Here is an 18,116-nt window from a genome sequence, read left to right as displayed (position 1 = left end):
GTCATAATGGAAGCTAAGAACGGAGGCCGTGGAAAGCGATAGCATGCGCCACATGTGACGCGCATCTGTGGCGATTGGGTCATGTGGCGGTGCTACAAACTCAATCGATGTCCTGCAGTAGGTCCACTATCAATTTACCAATGGTTCAACACCATTAACACTAACACTAACACAACGCCTAACGAGTTAAGAAATACACCAAACATCTTGGCAGGCGATTTCAATTACTAGCCAGCTAAGCCTTCTCTGTCATCCTCCTCTGGTGGCGGATGTCTATCTGTCCAAGGCTCAAAGAGCTTCGACGTCTTAGACAAACCACCCAAAGTCTCCCATATCAAGAGAAACGCAAACAGAGCCATGACAACAAACATAAAGTCTTCGGCGTTGAGGTGATTATGCGACTCGGGTATCACGATGAGGATGATGGCGATAACCAGCCTCATGCTGATCCGTAGAGTCTGGCCCATGAACAGCGTACACTCACCTTCTACTCGGTACAGCATCCCATATACCCAGAGACAGAACATGCCGACTCCAAGACCACCGCCGAGAAGCCAGCGCTGTCCGTCTTCGAATTCTTCTATTGCTGTACTAGCTGCTGCAACGTGACCTCCGATCAAAAACGACGCTGCCAGCGGGAGATGGAGAAGAAAGAAGCCAAAGGCTGTCCAAGCAGATCGCCGAATAGGATGTGTTGCTTGGATACTGCCATCGCCGCTCGAGTAGATCCAGTTGAGCACAAACGCTATGACCAATGTGCAGACGGCTTTGGCATAGCCAGACGTCAGACCGATGCCTGTCTTGTTACCAACAATGATGCTATACACGAATTCGCCGAGGATGATGATAAAGAATGCGCCCATGCGGTCAATCTCGTGCGCAATATCAACCGCCGTACTGTACGTAAGGTTCAGCTTGCCCTTGATCCAGGGGCTCAGAGTAAGCGCCCAGGTTGCTTCCTGGTAAAATATGGCCACAGCGACAATGGCTGCCTTTGCCTGGATACTGATACCTTCGACAAACAGAGGGATGGTGATGAGCAGACCAATAAACATGAAGCCGGCCATTATTCGTGCTTGAGTTCGATGCTGATATGCTGCGAATGAGGTGATGAGGAAGACAGCGAGAGTGGTAAAGCGAGCGACAAGATACGCTCCAACAGTTGTGCGCATCGCTGAGAGGTCCTCATCCGCGTCATTGGCGTTGTTGGCATAGAGTACAAGGAGCGCCATGACCCATAGAATGACCAAACGCTGCAGAAGATCATCGGTGTAGTACGAGTTCATGATCTCGCGAAGATCAGCCCAGATGTGCCATGCTGGTGCAAAGATGAGTATGTACTTTGCAAGATGAGCGCCATCAGGATGCTCAGCGAGTTCGTCACTGAAGTTTGCGACAATTGCAACATCTAAGAACAGAGTCAGCGCCAATTGACTTGGTATGGAGTGTGAGGTTTACTTACAGAGAAGGTCAAGGAAGAGCTCAAAGCGGCCTGCTTGGCGCTCTTCTTCCTTTTCCTTTTGAAGTTGGCCTTTGTAGAACCATTGTAGTGCTCTTGGTTTCTTGACAAGGAAGCAATCCGCCCTGGCGTGTTCCTGAAGCTCGTTGCAATTCATCCTCTGCTTCGGCTTGAGTTGTTGAGGAGTTGGAAATGAGGGTGAGGAGGAGGAGGAGGAAGAGAAGGAGGAAGAGGAGGAGGTTTAGCTCCTGTAGTGTCTTTGACCTTTTTGCTTCAGCTACGGTTCGAAGAGCTAAGCTGACTGGACTATTACCAAGCCAGCCATCCGATGCATATGCACATGCAGCTATCTATCTTGTGGTGGTTGGCTAAAGCTTGAGTGGTAAGCTATACTCTTTTGGTCAGGGATATTGGAAGCTATCGTATTCTTATACAACGATGAATGATATTCCATAAGCAAAAAAGTCTTCCACCTCTTTTCTTCATGATTCCTCAGTCAGGAATGCTCTTATATTTGTTCTCGTAACTTCTATTTGTGGCTTCAAGCTTGTGACACTAACATCCAGGGTCGGCCGACTTTATGTTGATCCCCGCCTTCATGTGTTCCACCAACCACCATCAATATTCGCTTACATCCATCTTTAAAGAACAACCAAATACGTATTTCTGTCTTAGATGCTGAGATAATAGAGCAGAACTGGAATCCTACCCTACAGCTCTGGGAATTGAGTTCTGAACCATGCTCTATAATCTACCCTGTACTACAAATCGATTTCCCAGATTATCATCAAAACGTTACACTCTTTGAGTTCTCGTTAACACGACTCATAAGCTCCTTTAGCCTCTTGTCGTCCTCTCCTCCGATAACCAATTCCGCCAGGCTATTACCCGTCTCTGGATCTTCATACCAACTCACGATACACATCCGTCCTTCATAAACCTCATTCCTGAACATGTCCAGAAACTCTGCACGCCCCTGCTGCACATCGATAGAAAACGCAGAAGCCAGATAAAGTCCTCTAGTTGTAAAGTGTGTTCGAAGTAAGGGTAGACAGCATGACCCTGTTGTGCGCACATTGAGATCAACCACGTGGAATCCTTCTGCATCTTCGAGGATGTCTGCGCCTATAGGACCGATGTAGCCGTATGACTGAAGCCAGTCTGATATTCGGTTCAAGAGTGCTTCGAATTTGTGTTCAAGTTGCGTTTGTTGTTGGCAATCGATGATACTTCCGACCCATGCTGTACCGCCTTCTATCATCTGTTTCGAAACACCCAAGAACGTTGGCCTTCTCCCCTTTTCATTGACAAAGAAGGTAACTCCGTAGTCACCGATAGGATCCTGTATCAACTCTGATAGCAGCATCGTCGCAGGCTCGAGGTGAGAGTTACGCGCGTTCACAGCTGATAGAAGACGACTCAAGAACCCATTTCCCATGTCATCGATTACGTTCTGTCGCTCCTGTTCCGTTTTTATGATGAAGGTCCCCGCGCCGCCAAAAGTAGCTTGGTTCTTCAGAACGAATGGCAGGGGGTGAGATTTGAGAGCTTCGTATAACCGCAGACTTTGCTCTTTGAGCCAAGTGCCTCTGGCACCCGCGCACTCATCAGGAATGACAAAGCCGTCGAGGCCACTGCCTATACAGATAGCGCAGCATGATTGAGCATCTGTGGGAAAACCATCGACTGTTACGGCCACGCATTTCGGTGTGGGAAGACCAGAGTCTGCCAGGGCGCGTTTGGAGTTGAGAAACCAGTGTGTCTCTAGGGGCACGACATTGTTGTACTTTTCCAAGTCGTCGCCGATGACTTTGACGGCAAGAAGATCGATCCTTGATTCTTCTGTAGGGATGGAATCGGGTCCGTCACAGAAGATAGGCTGTGGGCGTTGGTGGTCTGCCAACGTAGCTAGGGTCTTCATAACCTGTTTTCGATCATGGTCTCTCTTCCGTGAGGAAGTGTCCATGTGAAAGAATACGACCGGCGCATCACCACAGATAAATGCGTCACGTTGGTTAATGAGAGAGAGGTACTTTATAGCTGTTGTCGTATCTTCGCTCTTGGTGCGCGGTTCGCAGCTGTTGCTCGTAAAGGGGCTATCCTGATAGATGTACTTACGGTTGCAAGAGATTTTGTCACTCAGCGGTACGAGAGCGCTGAAACCGCTGAGGACTTGACCAATTCGTTTATCTTTGTAGGCTGCTCCCGCTTGGCGGTAGAGGTCTGCGATGGTCGTATCAAGGACAACCGTGGGATGCTTTATAGCTGGGGAGCTATCCGTGACTGTCATTTTGAGAGCGATATATTGGTGAGAGAACTAACCACAACTAACAGTTGAATGAGGTCTTACGACGATATATATACTCGAGAGACTGAGGTCGTACAGTGATGTATGGCGCACTCAACGCAATCCAATACGTCGTCTGGTCTCCCCTTCTCGAGTGGACCCCCTGAAGATCATCGAATAGCTTGTTTGATGGATCTTATCATGACGTCGCATTGCTTCAGATCCGATCTAGGTACAGTAGATTAATTACACCGTGGCTTCTAGCACGGAATGTTAGTAGCTCACCTACAAAGCAAAGCTCTGGACTACGTGACGTCACAATTTCGCACAAGTGATTATCTATGGACATCACTTTGCCCTTGAATAGATCCCAGTCGGTGTTTACAACCCTTAGGTCACTACATTAAGCTTAGGGGGTATCTATAGGTAGGCAGGCGGCAGATAAGAGTTTGGGTCTCACATGAATCTTGATAAGAGATAAAGGTTCCTTGCTCGGATGTGAAACAGACAAGGTTTGTGGGTTTGTGACGAATTTGTCTCTTCTTCTTCCTTGGTCGAGTTTTATAGGATTGAACATAAACTTGGGCGTGTTGGCACTTGTCTACGAGATGATAGAGTTACGCCTATCATAGCCTTCAAGTCTCTAGACTAGAGACAGTTCAACCGAGTACCATAGTGGCTGCTCAAGCATATACAGTGACGCAAACATCACCACGAAGATTCATACTTTATCTGTAACTCTTCTGTTCCGACCTTGTGCTACGTATGACGTACGGAAAAGTGTTCAGGTCCCTTTCTATGAGTGACTCCTCAAGGCGACGACGAATACTATAGCCATTGATTTCTGTATTGACATGCATTCCCAACGAAGCGTCCTATCATCGAAGGTCTAGAAACTTAAAATAGCTATAGCTTGCCTTTGAAAACACCATGAGTGAATTCCTTCCATAAGCAGTGTCATCATCCACGATAAACTCCCTGGTTAAGTGTAACTCTGACTCATGATACTCAGTCGCTCTCATGTGTATGTCCAAGTCACAAGAAAACCAGTCAAGAGTGGTTGGAAAGACAATGCCAAAGTCTTCTCCGAACAAGTATAAATCACGGCCTCCCACCAGGTTCCTCCCTCCTCCTCATGTCGCTATTATTCTACCATCAAATATAAGTGATACTACTTTGTAACTCGCACAAAGTAGGTCTGTCCGTCGGCGAGGTTGATGTTTTACCTGTACTACGTGCTTCATCTGCATTCGTTTCCTGCTATTGCCATGTGTACCCAGTTAGCTCTCCTGAGTCACTATCAGAAACCTGATATAACAAACTACCTCGTCATTCTTACACAAGAAACAGCTACCCATTTTCCGTCAAAGATCTCAACATATGGGACACGAACGGGTGTACATGGAGAATAATCACGCTGTCTTATTTCTTTCAAGTCCTAATGGGGTATTTTGTCAAAGTCATTCTCAACCACTCTTCCTTCTACATTTCATTTATGTCAAGGCTCAAGGAGCAAGAGGAGCCTCGGCCTCTTTATCGCCGACAGGGATCTCCTTCTTCTCACCCTTGGTGGTAGCGTCCGAAGCGGCCTTGAACGACTGCTCGAAGTCGGCAATAATATCATCGATGTGCTCGATACCGACGGAGATTCGAATGAGATCCTGTTCAATGTTAGATGAATACATACGGATGAGGTACAGGGTAACATACCTCGGTGACACCAGAGCTACGCTTCTCCTCGTCAGAGAGCTGCTCGTGGGTAGTGCTCCAGGGGTGAATGGCCAATGTCTTAGCATCGCCGACATTGGCAAGGTTAGAAATGAGCTTGAAGCCGTCAACGACCTCACTACCAGCGCCACCGCCCTTGACGCCAAAGCTCAGGACACCACCGAATCCTCTCTTCAGGTATCTCTTAGCTGTCTCGTGGTAAGGATGGCTCTCGAGACCAGGGTAGGAAACCCAGCTGACATAAGGGCTCTTCTCGAGATACTGTGCTAGAGCCAGGGCGTTCTGGGCATGTCGCTCAGCACGTAGACTGAGAGTCTCGAGACCGAGGAGCAATTGCTGAGCGGCAAAGGGGTTGAGGGTCGAGCCGAGATCACGGAGAATTTCGACACGAGCGCGGATAATGAAGGTGATGTTGCCAAAGGTCTCATAGAACTTGAGACCGTGGTAACCCTCAGAGGGCTCGTGGAACTGAGGGAAGCGAGCGGCGTGCTTACCCCAGTCGAACTTGCCAGAGTCTACGACGACACCTCCGATGGTAGTACCGTGACCACCGATCCATTTGGTGGCAGAGTGGACGACGATATCAGCGCCATGGTCGATGGGTCGGATAAAGTAACCTCCAGCACCAAAGGTGTTGTCGACCTAACATCGTATCAGAATTTGTTAAGCACGTCGAAATTTCTGTTGAGTGACTTACAATGACAGGAACACCCTTCTCGTGAGCAGCCTTGGAGATAGCCTCAAGATCAGGAATGTTGTACTTGGGGTTGCCGATGCTTTCAACGTAAACAGCCTTTGTCTTCTCATCAATAGCAGCAGCAATATCCTCGGGCTTGTCACCGTCGACAAACTTGGTGTTGATGCCCAGACGAGGGAAGAAGACCTTGAACTGGTTGTAAGTGCCACCGTAGAGGTTAGAGGTAGAGACAATGTTGTCGCCAGCGTGGGCGAGGGTGCTGATGGCGAGGAACTGGGCTGCTTGACCTGAGGAGGCAGCGAGGGCAGCGACACCTCCTTCGAGAGCGGCTATTCTCTTCTCGAAGACATCGACTGTTGGCTGGAGGGGCTTTAGCTTGAGGTTACTCGGAGAATAATCCGGGTATGTTAACTGACGTTCATGATACGGCTGTAAATGTTGCCAAACTCCTTGAGACCAAAGAGTCTGGCGCCTTGGGCAGAGTCATTGAAGACATAGCTCTAAAAACATTGTTAGTAAATAATACATGGCTCAAAATATTGCATGGAAACATACAGTCGTGGCGTAGATTGGTACACCTCGAGAACGAGTAGTGGGATCAATCTCGGCACTAGAACAGTTCAGTCAGTTTTATTGTCATTCTCGCAATAAATGATCAGCCGTTATATTGCAGTCAATTGCAGCTGTTCTGGAGATAGCTGCAAAGACGAGCAATACGCCGGTCATCGGAGTCGAGGCAAACATACCCCGCATGGAGTTGCAGTGTCTCAAAGTTCTTGCTAAGTTCCTCTGACATGATGAAGGCAATGAAAGGGAAGGCGATAAAAAGACAATGAATTACTATTGAGAGAACCCAGGTCTATAGATTCAGGAAAGAGGAAGGAAGAAGGCTGCCTATAGGCATTGCAGATCGAGCCTTCCTCTTTATACTTTGCCAACCCTCCTCCTCTTCCTTCCCTCTTAGCTCATAGCTGTCAGTCTGTACCGCAATGACAGATGATCCCATCCCATTCTATACCGAGGAAGGTACATATTACTAGCAACCCTCATCTTCTTCGACTGTTACTTAGACATCCCAAACCTCTTTGGGCATGGACCAAGAACCCCCGCGCAGCACGCCATTTGCACTTCCCCACGCTGTTGAGCTGTCATGGCCTTGACTACTTTGCAACGTCCCAGACTGGAGCGTCGTCTTTTCTTGACAGCTGCATTTGTATTGGAGCTTTGATACTGTGTTATAGCCGAGAACCGCCGATTGCCGTATATTTTGTCTTTGCGACGCCCATCTCGGTCGGAATTCCTTTTATTTGTGTTAGACAAAACGCCGTTGTTACTTGAGGCGGGCATCATGAATGGATGTTTTTGATATGCGGGGCTGACCAGGAACAAAGATATAAAATATGACAGGAGACGCGATTGGCCTTTTGACAAATGTCTATCTTATAATATGATGGCCGCTTACAACCTACATAATTAAAAAACTACTGTCTTACATAAGACCATGATTTGCATTTATTTATTTGACTATCCTCTAAACACTCCAATTATACGAGCAACTATTCTAAGACTTGTACACCCATCTTCATCTCGTCTCCACCATGACCCAAAGCCTGGGTCTAATGGTGCAATTGCCGTACCACAAGAAGGACCTAAACAGATACCGAGAGACATGACAAGTTGGAAGCCACCGACCGGCCCGTTCATCCGGTGCCGAGTACCTCAGATCGAGGCCCCATCTGTTTGCTCTGGTCCTCACCTGGCATGTCCTCGTACGACATTTACACTTCCTCTTCCGATGTTACTATAACACCAGATCTCGAGTCTCGCCGGTCCCTCGGCTCTACTATCACACTGCACTCTCGTCTACACAGAACAAATGGAGAAAAGCAAGCATAATGTCGAATGAAGCAGAAGCCAGTCCCGCCCAGCTTCTGGTCGCTTTCAAGTATATCGATCAAGCTATAATGAAAGCTGACTATTAAACGATAGAGCAGAAAACGCCAGTCTTTCCAATTACCCCCAAATGTATAAATACGCTCCCATCTCAGACAGGAGGTCGGGTATCCACGCCAATATACTCATTTGACAGCATGGCCAGGCCATTCGACCGATAACGGCACTGCCAGTGTGCTTTCCCTGAAAGATATATGCCCAAACGCCTGTCGTAAAAGTCCCTTCCTCTATTCCCTTCCATTCCTATACCCGGGATCTAATTCATCATTGAGAGACACGAGTCCTTTATATGTTTTGTGATTTTCATGTGGGTACTGTCATGCCCGTTCATGCCTGTCCCATTTCCCGGCCTTCGATATCCTTCTTGGGCTCCTGGAAAGTCTTTTGGAACAGTTCCTTTGCTGTAAAGGCCGTCGTCGTGATCCACGCTGTGAACTGACCAGCAGCAACAACGGCATCGGCGCGAGCGCACGAGCAGACGGTTCCCTCACACATGATAAGCGACCCGATGAAGACGGCAATGGCGATGAAACCGGCGAAATAGAGAGCGGCGTTGACAGCCTCGACAACGACTCCAGCATATTGGTGGTAGATACGAGGGATGTAAAGGGGAGCGACGGTGAGGTAGACGACGGAGATGATCGAGACGATGGACGAGGTCATGAGGTAGGAAAACGGCGAGGGCGCTGAGCCTCGACTTCTCTGGTCGTAATCGTGGACAACTTCGGACAATGTTAGCCTCTCTTCAACCCGTTCAGTTGAGACCATGACGGGAAACGTACCATATGCGCTCAAACCGATACTAGCGACAGACAAGACCAGCTGCAAAAATCGCAGAGACAAGAAAGCGACGCGACCCATAGTGGCAATAGTGTAGGAGAAATAGCAAGGGAATGTAAGTTAGAGTTAGATACTCATGCGGTAAATGGCGAATATGCAAAAGTTGAATCTACAAAAGAACAGAGGAAAACGATAATTAGAAGAAAGAGAAACAAGAGGTCTTCGTGAGAAATAGGCCCGATGGGCAAAGCGTGGGAAACTGCCTGTAGACATATAAATCAGAAGGCCTTGTGGGGGGGCGTGGACGATCCAAAGGGAGATGCCCCCGAGAGAGAGACCGTGGACCCGGTCGTTGAGAGAAGGGGCCACTAAGAGCAGTAGTAGTAGCAGTAGCAGGACCCCGAGAGTCTTTTTTTAGATGATTCAAAACTCAAGATTCAGAGACACAATCAATCAATCAATCATCTTGTTCAGAGGGAAACCCCCTTCTGTGAGTGACCTGGAGGCTAAAATAGGTTACTCTTGCGTTGCATCAGGTAACGTTTGGGCCATCTCTTATGGGGGGCCTGAGACAAGGCACGTTCAAATGTGAAACGGTCATTGCTTCTTAAAACCAAATCCAATTAAGAAATCAGGGGCATGCTCCTCTTTTTTCTTAATGCGTAGTACCTAAAAAGCTACTACTACCTAACAAATGAAACGTTGAAACGTATAGTAACATTCTGGTAGTTGAATATAAGGTGAGTTATGCGAAGATGTGCCGCATAAAGGAGACTATTTGTCACTTGTATCCATGTATATAAAACAATTGCAATTTCAAAATAGAAAAAGAGATTCTTGTTTTGACTACCGGAGGCCCATGACACACCGTATGTAGATCTCGGTAGATCATTTTATGCCTAAATACTCACCTTAGGAGGTTAATCCTTGGTTCTTGATGGAAGACCAAAAAAACGTTATAAATACCGGAACGTTGGAAAGTTTATCGGAGACACTTTTGTTTGATTCGACTGGCGAATAAGACACAGAGAGCGACTCGTTCTATCAACAATTGATGTCGTATCTCCGAAATGAGTGTTGATTGTGACGCTTGATATGCATCATTGGCGGTTTAGTGACTTCTTTTAACGACGGTAAGTGATGGTGATCAGCGTAGCTCAGGCGGGTTTTCTTTTCTGTAAGCGCTGAACTTTGCGCGCACGTGTTTTGTAGGTGGCTTCGAGTTTACTGGTTGAAGAGTTCAAGATTCGGTCGGGTACGGAACCATGGGGTATCCGTATATCCGTTCATTGCCGGTGGAGTACTCTGTAGAGATTCTGGGGAAACCATCAAGCATTAAAACACTGAAGACGATACTCTCTGTATTGTATATACCTACCGAATAGCCAGTCAAACCAATCATGTTAAAAACTCTCAAGAACAGGTCAGCAGACAGACATCACTTTTTATGTCGGTTGATGCGAATTCACATGTAACCGAAAAAAGGACATGACCCGAGCATACCGGACTTGACTCTAAAAGGGGGGTCAAGACGTGTTCTGTTTGGACAGACAGACCCTAAAAGAAAAGAAGGATCTCCAGGCCTTCGGGAAGAGCTTCTTAGCGTCTGTGTCTGTGGCCAGTTATCAGGGATGGGTTTGGGTTTGGGCGAACAAGGTGCTGACGGGTTTAACGGATGATGGCAAGTGTCACTGCATGTGCCGTACGGTATTACCACGCGGTCGTACCCTTTGTAGTTTGCTTGGGTCATGATGTAGTTGTTGAAAAATATCAACTTTTGCGCATGTGAGTCTTGAGCTTTGGGGTCAAAAGCTGACAAGTTGGAGAGAATGAATCGCATTTCTCTCCCTTTTTCTTCTCCCCGCATCAAGTAGGTACAGGTACAGTACGGAGTAACAAATTACCTGACAATGGTTACTTACTGTACAGGGATAATCCAACGAACTGCAGACGGACAGCTGCATTTCTCCATATCAATCAAACATCCTCGGCTCACTTGGCTGAATAAAGTCCATGTCCCGCGACCAACCACTGCAAAAAAAGACTAAAACGTAAAAGTACACAACATATCGCGGGGGATACAAGTTCCCCAGACAAGCTCCCAGGTGACGCTACTCCCTATTCTGTTAGCTGGGGACCATGAAATCTGGGGCTGCCGAGGCACAGGCTCTTGTACGTGACGCGCCTCGGTCCCCCATCATCCACTGTCAGTGGACTCTTCCAAGCCGATGGCGTCGACTTGGCCAACCTAGGCATCTCTACCTTAGACATTGTCGCTTCCTCAAAACCTAATCTGTTCCTCTGTAATTCATCATCCTTTTCTCCCTCTTCTTTTTACTTTTTGCGCCTTGTGATATCCATCCACCTCTACGGAGTACCTGCAAGAGACTCGCTCATCCTCACTTTTGTGCTTTGTGTTCCTCCGAATACCTGCATTCCACCTCCCCCCTTCTTCGTCTCTTGCCCTCTCGCCTGGGTAACCGTTTCAATCATCTTCCCCGCCTCTCCAATCGACTCAGGATCCTTCTTGTGCCCCCGGTCTCTCTGTCTTGTCTTGCCTCGCTTCACAAGACTGTGACCCCTCCAATTCCAAATCTCCCCATTAACAAGGAAACCCGACATCCTCAACAATGGCGCTCCAAACACAAAAGGATTACGACATCCTGTACAAAAAACTCACTACAAATCCTCCTCCAGGTCGACCCTACGGCGTGCCAGTCGCTGGAACCGAGAAGCCCAACCGCACCGCCGCCTACCGACACTGGGCAGTCGGCGATGGCCCTCTCGTCACTGCCCTCGAGCCTGGCATCAATTCGACACACGACATCTTGAACAGGAGTGCGCGCAAGTGGCCCAATTCCAAATGTCTCGGAACTCGCCATTGGAACCAGGCGACTCAGCAGTGGGAGGACAAGTACGACTGGATCACCTACGCCGATTTCGACATCCGAAGAAAGAACTTTGGCGCTGGTATTGTTGAGATTCACAAGGCTATTAACTATGCACCCGAAAAGTACGGTGTTGGTTTGTGGTCGCAGAACAGAGCTGAGTGGCAGATCGCTGGTAAGGCTGTCCCCTGCCCCTCTTGGTCACGGCGTCGCATCATGGATCTAGGATGTTGCGCCGTGAACCTGCATACATGTTAATCGTGAATGAGGTTGCAATTGCTAACACAAGCCCCGATATAGATTTCGGTATTGCTTCTCAGTCACTATATACTGTCTCGCTCTACGAAACTCTTGGTCCCGATACAACAGAATACATCATCAACCATGCCGAGGTCACTTGCGTTGTCTGCTCTCTTCCTCACATCCCTGTTCTTCTCAAGATGTCGCCTCGACTTCCCGGTCTGAAGCTCATCGTATCTCTCGATCCTCTTGACCAGGGCGAACTGGCTTCTCACACCAAGGCCTCTGTCTTGAACGAAATCGCTTCTCACCATGGAATCCAGATTTTCTCCATGGCTCAGGTTGAGGAGATTGGTGCCAAGTCTGGACGTGCGCCTCAACCTCCCACTCGCGACGATCTCTGCACCATCAATTACACCTCAGGAACCACTGGCAACCCCAAAGGTGTTGTCATTACCCACGGAAACGCGGTCTCTGCCATCGCAGGTGGTCGAACTAACGGCAATGTGAGCCCCAAGGACACTCACATGTCATATCTGCCTCTTGCCCACATTTATGGTCGTCTCATTGATCAGATCGCAGTCGCCGAAGGTGCTGCTATTGGTTTCTTCCGAGGTGATATTCTGGGTTTGGTCGATGATATGAAGATTCTCAAGCCTACAGGCTTCATCTCCGTCCCCCGACTGTTCAACCGCTTCAACTCAGCTATCCGCACCGCCACTATTGAGGCCGAGGGTGTCCGAGGCGCTCTCTCTCGACGTGTTATCGAGACTAAGAAGGCAAACATGCGACTACCACCCGGACAGGCCTCCAACACGCACTTCCTGTACGACCGAATCTGGACTCCCAAGGTCAAGGCTGCTGTGGGCATGGACAAGGTTCACAGCATGGTCAGCGGTAGCGCTCAGCTTGATCCCGACGTTCAGCAATTCCTGCGCGCCGCTTTCGCTAACCACTTCGCTCAGGGTTTTGGCATGACCGAGACATACGCTGTCGGTTCCATCCAAGCCCGAGGCGATTTCACCACCGGAAACATCGGCGGCCCCATGTGCTGTGTGGAACTTTGCCTCGAGTCTGTACCCGAATTCGATTACACTGTGGATGACAAGCCCAACCCTCGTGGTGAGCTTCTCCTCCGCGGTCCCGTCGTTTTCCGCGAGTATTACAAGAATGATGAGGAGACCCGCAAGACTCTGGATGCCGACGGTTGGTTCCACAGTGGTGATATCTGTGAGATCGATAAGATGGGTCGCTTCAAGATCATCGACCGCAAGAAGAACGTCCTCAAGCTCGCACAGGGCGAGTACATCTCCCCAGAGCGTATCGAGAACGTCTACCTGGGTAGCAGCAACCTTGTTAATGCGGCTTATGTCCATGGTGACGGTACGCAGTCCTCATTGGTCGCAGTTTTCGGCATCGACGTTGAGAACTTTGCGCCATTTGCCAGCAAGATCTTGCAGGAGACCATCACTCCTAACCAGGTCGCGGATCTGCGCATTGCAGCCAATAACCCCAAGGTGAAGGCCAAGTTCATCAAGGTCCTTGATACCATTGGCAGCAAGCACAAATTCAACAGCTTTGAGAAAGTACGCAATGTCCACCTTGACGTCGACCCCTTTACTATCGATAACGGACTATTCACCCCTACGTAAGTTCCCCTGAACCGTTTTGGACTCTTTTTCTAGGGTAAAGAACTTATTAGCTGACGTTATGACTCTTCTAGACTTAAGCTTAAGCGTCCCCAGGCCGCCAAGGCCTTCCGAGAGCATATCGACCGCATGTACGAGGAGCTTGCGGCCCAGGAGCCAATTGGAAAGAACAAGCTGTAAAACACTGTGGCATTTTCAGTTCTAATATGTGATTTTGGCGTTAAATCTGCATTGGCGATTTTGCGTATATGCTGAAGGGCTTGTTAAGCGGCTTGAACTTGTAGAGTTATCATAGTATACTAGCAATGCATGTAGCAAACTATTATTTGCAACTATCCCTTTACAAATGCTTCTATTTGAAGGGGCATTCTTTTCTTCCAAGATCCTAGATGTTTTATACTATTGAATGGAAATTGCAAGGTCTTATAAACAGCACTCTGCTGAGCTCTTGTTTACAGCAAAGCAACAGCATCAATGAATGCATGTCTTAACTTTACAATTGCAGTTAACTTCTTGTAACGATTGTAATTTCAATTTCTAAATCTACAGATTGATTTCTATTATAGCTATTCTTAAAGGACTTATATAACTACTTTATATAAGTAGTACTAAGGTCTATTTTTATCCTTTAAATAGTTACTACTATAGTTTAATATATATTTTCCTTATAATATAGCTTTATATGTGAATATATACTATTTAAGCTATTTTAGCTTATAAAGACTTTAAAAGAAGGTAGAACTTATAATTTTAGTAATCTTTTTACCCCTAAGCTTAGATAGCACTCTGGATTATCTATTTTCCATCTCTTAGGCCCGCTAACCCTCTTCTAATGCTTCTTTATCACCTTATCACCTCAACAACGCCAAATGGGGCCATGGGGTAAGTGATTCAACCGTCACGCTCCTTTACGCGCCGGACGTCATTCTAATTGATTTTACCCTTCACTTGGGCGCATTTCTCTCATGGCTTATGGGCTAACGACGACGGTCTCTAGGTCTATTGACAACCGTGGCAGAGTGCCTACAGCACCCATACCATTGCTACATAGCCTTGCCCGGACGGGCAACGAACCTCCTCATAAACGTCGGCGCGTCGAGAAACGCAGCGTGAAGGAATGCCTCCAGCAGCAGATCCGCCCGCTGGTCAGCTCGGCGGTTGAGAGGCTTTCGCGCGAAGTTTATCACATTAACGCTCTCGCGATCAAGGTAGTAAACAAGATGGTTCTCGTCGCGAAGTGCTTGATTAGCTAACCAACGGCTATTCAAGACAGTTACGGAACTCTGTATAAGCAAGTTCTTCCGGCGAAGATGGGACGAGACATGTGGTTATCTTAGCCAGACAGATTTGAGTATCCTCTCTACTCAGGCGTGCGATGTCGTTAAGAGGCTTTCAGAGGGCTCGGTGAGGATCTGGTTACACGAGCCTGGGATTGTCTATTTGCTAACGTATATTGCAAGGAGTTTCGCGTGGCGCCTTTAGCCTCCCCGACACCTCCAGCAAGACAACTCCACCGAGCGACTCGTGTGGCCACTCCACCACGAGAGCAAACAGAGGAGTCATATTCTTCAGAGTCGGGCGAATTCGACGTGGAAGGAAAAGACAGACCAAAAGGAGAGTCGGAACCAGAATCGGACGAATTAAGGGGACCGGAAGAAGTGGAAGAGCCCAGGTCTACGCTACAACAACCGACAAGGCCACGAGAATCGAAACCCCCAACATTTTTCTTTGCGCCTGAGCTACCGAAGGCTCCAGAAACGGAGATCTCTCAGCATGTCCAACGGCGACCATACAAGCCTCGCGAGCGCCGCGAACCTAATCCCCAAAATCGATTCTACCAACTCACCAAAAAGCCATATATTACCGCAGAGTATCGTAATGCTATCAAGGCGGGTACAAGACAACCCGTGAACATCAACAGCACTGAGTTGCCGCTGCAACCAGTTGTATATCATGTCGACTTCTCACCTGACGAGATCGCCCAGATTACGGAACAGCTTTCGCAATATAAGAATGAACGTTTAGCGCCTACTCTCGAAACCCTGACGCGATGTGTCAGGCTGGGGACTTTACCTGCATCCAGCGGGCGGTCTCATCGCGATATGAACGCTTTTGCAGCGGATCTATGGGCTGGACAAGTGGCCGAAGTTCCGCGTGTGTTGTCGTTTACTGGCGAACCCGTGAGCGAACAAACCAAGAAGCGCGAGGGTCAACTGAGAAGGGCGAGCAGGTTCTCATCTCTACTACTTGCGCGAGAAATGTCAGGAAATCAAGTATTTCAGCGCACTCGGCAATATTTGAATTTTCGGGAAGAATTCAAGACACTCCGCGAGGACGATCTGGAGGTAGTAGCTGAATTCACTAATTGCGCTGGTGATATCACAACAGGGGCTTGGGTCTCCAACGAAAGCTTCATCTGTGGCACGACTACTCACTCCGACACTCACAACCAACAATACAATAAACCAGGAAATTTGCTTCTTTGCTCGACAGCCAAGGGCACGCTGCGTGCATTTCCCGACCATAGAATACCACGCCCACGAGTCGAAAAAGGAGAGAATTCGACAGAGGCTATGAGGCAGAGTCAAGATCCTTGGCTTTACTCTTCAGTTGTATCGTCTGACTATAATGAGCAAGACGATTTGGCTTATACCTCAGGTTTCGATAAAACAGTCAAAGTTTGGAAAGTCGATTCGAAGGGGCCGCACATGGAAGCCATTACTACATGGCAACACACCGGCAACGTCAACTTCGTCGCTGCTGCAAAGGATAGATCCGGCAGAGTAGCGACAGCGGCAGACTCGCCGACGGATGCTGTGCGGATCTACACTATTGAAAGGGGCAATGAGGCAAACAGTACATATCAGACCTTTTCTTGCTCGAGAAAGGACGCTGAAGGATCCGACAAGTGGGCTTACTTCCCGGCAACGATGCAGTGGGGAAGGGCCCCGGGTTGCCAGCATCTACTTTTGGTCGGCTACTCGCCTCGAAGTTTGACAGGTGATGATCAGGATATTCCTGAAGACAAAAAGACTTCCGGAGAAATCATATTATGGAACGCAGAGGAGAACAAGCAGATCCCTGTGTTCACAGCATCAACAGCCAACGTCTTCGAAGTCGCCTGGCACCCAACACTACAACGCTTCATTGTTGCAACAACACCAACTGGCTTGAGTGTCAATATCCACAAGATCAGGACCCAGGTTCACATTTTCCAGCGCGATAAGGAGCGCTTGGGTGGTACCGGGTTTGCCCAGTTTCAGGCGCTTGACTGCTGCGCCTCCGACATCAACGAGCTTACATTTGTTCCCAACTCGCCCGGGCACGCCTATGTGAGCGCCGCGTGTACTGACGGCAAGGTTTATGTCTGGGATACAGCTCGGGGTGATAAGCCCATCCACACGCTCCGTCATGGAAAACCTATCGAAGAATATTGTGGAGACCGCGAGAAGGAAGATACAGGCATCAAGTTCACTGCCTGGAACACGAGTCTGGACCGTTTCTACACGGGATCGAGTGACGGAGTAGTCAAAGTGTGGAATATACGCAGGTCTAACGAACCTTTCGTGCGGGACATCCTTACAGCACCGGGACCCATCGCCTGGGGTGGTTTTTCCCCTAATAACTCGAAACTGGCAATAGGCGACGCCACTGGTCGATGCTTTATCCTTTCAATAGATGCGCGTGATGCGCCCGAATCTCATTTTATGACTCTGCCCGGCACTACCCGGCGACTCCGCCGTCCACAGCCGCTACTTCTCCATCCGGAGCCGGCCCCACCCGGCGCGGACGAGGATGGCATGGATACCGACACGGAGCTGGATGATGCATCCTACGCTCGTCGGACATATCTTGATACGCGATGCTTGCGACTTTCTCATAATCCCGTCATTGGCGCCGTCCAAGGCCCTGAGTATGCATCAAGTAACCTCTTCCGCCTTGACGCCCACCTTAACGAAGACCCCACCGCTCCTCTCCTCGCCGACTTCGAGAGACTCCAGAAGGACAGCGAGGCCGCTAGCATTGGCCGACGACGACGTTCCGTGCGTCGGGTGAAGATCCCTCCGCCACCAGACGAGCGTCTGAAGGCTGTTCATAGTGAGAATAAGAAGCAGGACTTTGATTCGGAACAGCTAGACAGAGGCGAGATGAATGATCTTGTGAAAGCCGGTGCATTACTAAATATTGAAGAGGACTGGGGTTTCATATATGAAGAGACTATGAGCTTAGACGACGCTGACACTTACTGAAGAAGTAGTATGAGCAGAGAAGTATGCCGTACTATGAAAATAATTACAGCGCTATAGATAATACTATTCAAGTTAATATTAGCTTGCTACTCCCTTTAGAAGCTTTACTTAAGCACTAAGTTATAAGTATAAATAGAATAAGTAAATGAGATTTAAAAAGATTTAAAATATAAATATAAATATAA

At 48.4% G+C, this 18,116-nt stretch overlaps 6 protein-coding genes across 6 annotated transcripts; 2 read left to right on the top strand and 4 right to left on the bottom strand.

The window, feature by feature from the left end:
- Positions 1-85: 85 nt before the first annotated feature.
- On the bottom strand, positions 86-1,776 carry B0J16DRAFT_364299 (bacterial low temperature requirement A protein-domain-containing protein). The gene is made up of 2 exons (XM_046129931.1): positions 1,463-1,776; positions 86-1,408 (listed from the first exon to the last, which is right to left on the bottom strand). Exons 1-2 carry the CDS (start codon positions 1,614-1,616, stop codon positions 228-230), a joined length of 1,335 nt encoding a protein of 444 aa, XP_045980307.1. The 5' UTR covers positions 1,617-1,776; the 3' UTR covers positions 86-227.
- Positions 1,777-2,178: 402 nt separating this feature from the next.
- Positions 2,179-3,768, bottom strand: B0J16DRAFT_403048 (uncharacterized protein). Its single transcript, XM_046132695.1, has one exon. It carries the CDS (start codon positions 3,747-3,749, stop codon positions 2,247-2,249), a length of 1,503 nt encoding a protein of 500 aa, XP_045980306.1. The 5' UTR covers positions 3,750-3,768; the 3' UTR covers positions 2,179-2,246.
- Positions 3,769-5,204: 1,436 nt separating this feature from the next.
- On the bottom strand, positions 5,205-7,319 carry B0J16DRAFT_176261 (Cys/Met metabolism PLP-dependent enzyme-domain-containing protein). Its single transcript, XM_046122506.1, has 6 exons — positions 6,918-7,319; positions 6,727-6,781; positions 6,588-6,671; positions 6,172-6,531; positions 5,457-6,116; positions 5,205-5,407 (listed from the first exon to the last, which is right to left on the bottom strand). The coding sequence occupies exons 1-6, from the start codon at positions 6,965-6,967 to the stop codon at positions 5,252-5,254; spliced, it is 1,365 nt and encodes a 454-aa protein (XP_045980305.1). The 5' UTR covers positions 6,968-7,319; the 3' UTR covers positions 5,205-5,251.
- Positions 7,320-8,214: 895 nt separating this feature from the next.
- Positions 8,215-9,153, bottom strand: B0J16DRAFT_176259 (uncharacterized protein). Its single transcript, XM_046122505.1, has 2 exons — positions 8,907-9,153; positions 8,215-8,846 (listed from the first exon to the last, which is right to left on the bottom strand). The coding sequence occupies exons 1-2, from the start codon at positions 8,983-8,985 to the stop codon at positions 8,452-8,454; spliced, it is 474 nt and encodes a 157-aa protein (XP_045980304.1). The 5' UTR covers positions 8,986-9,153; the 3' UTR covers positions 8,215-8,451.
- Positions 9,154-11,309: 2,156 nt separating this feature from the next.
- Positions 11,310-14,100, top strand: B0J16DRAFT_176247 (uncharacterized protein). The gene is made up of 3 exons (XM_046122504.1): positions 11,310-11,967; positions 12,093-13,680; positions 13,756-14,100. Exons 1-3 carry the CDS (start codon positions 11,535-11,537, stop codon positions 13,859-13,861), a joined length of 2,127 nt encoding a protein of 708 aa, XP_045980303.1. The 5' UTR covers positions 11,310-11,534; the 3' UTR covers positions 13,862-14,100.
- A 444-nt stretch (positions 14,101-14,544) lies between these two features.
- On the top strand, positions 14,545-18,078 carry B0J16DRAFT_347575 (uncharacterized protein). The gene is made up of 4 exons (XM_046128583.1): positions 14,545-14,563; positions 14,679-14,889; positions 14,951-15,085; positions 15,142-18,078. Exons 1-4 carry the CDS (start codon positions 14,559-14,561, stop codon positions 17,929-17,931), a joined length of 3,141 nt encoding a protein of 1,046 aa, XP_045980302.1. The 5' UTR covers positions 14,545-14,558; the 3' UTR covers positions 17,932-18,078.
- The last annotated feature ends 38 nt before the right edge of the window (positions 18,079-18,116 follow it).

This window comes from Fusarium flagelliforme (assembly GCF_020744385.1).
Source record: "Fusarium flagelliforme strain FIESC 12 MPI-CAGE-AA-0113 chromosome Unknown B0J16scaffold_6, whole genome shotgun sequence".
Lineage (NCBI taxonomy): Eukaryota > Fungi > Ascomycota > Sordariomycetes > Hypocreales > Nectriaceae > Fusarium > Fusarium flagelliforme.
Note: the sequence above shows the minus strand (reverse complement) of the source record. Positions and strands in the feature narration are given on the sequence as shown.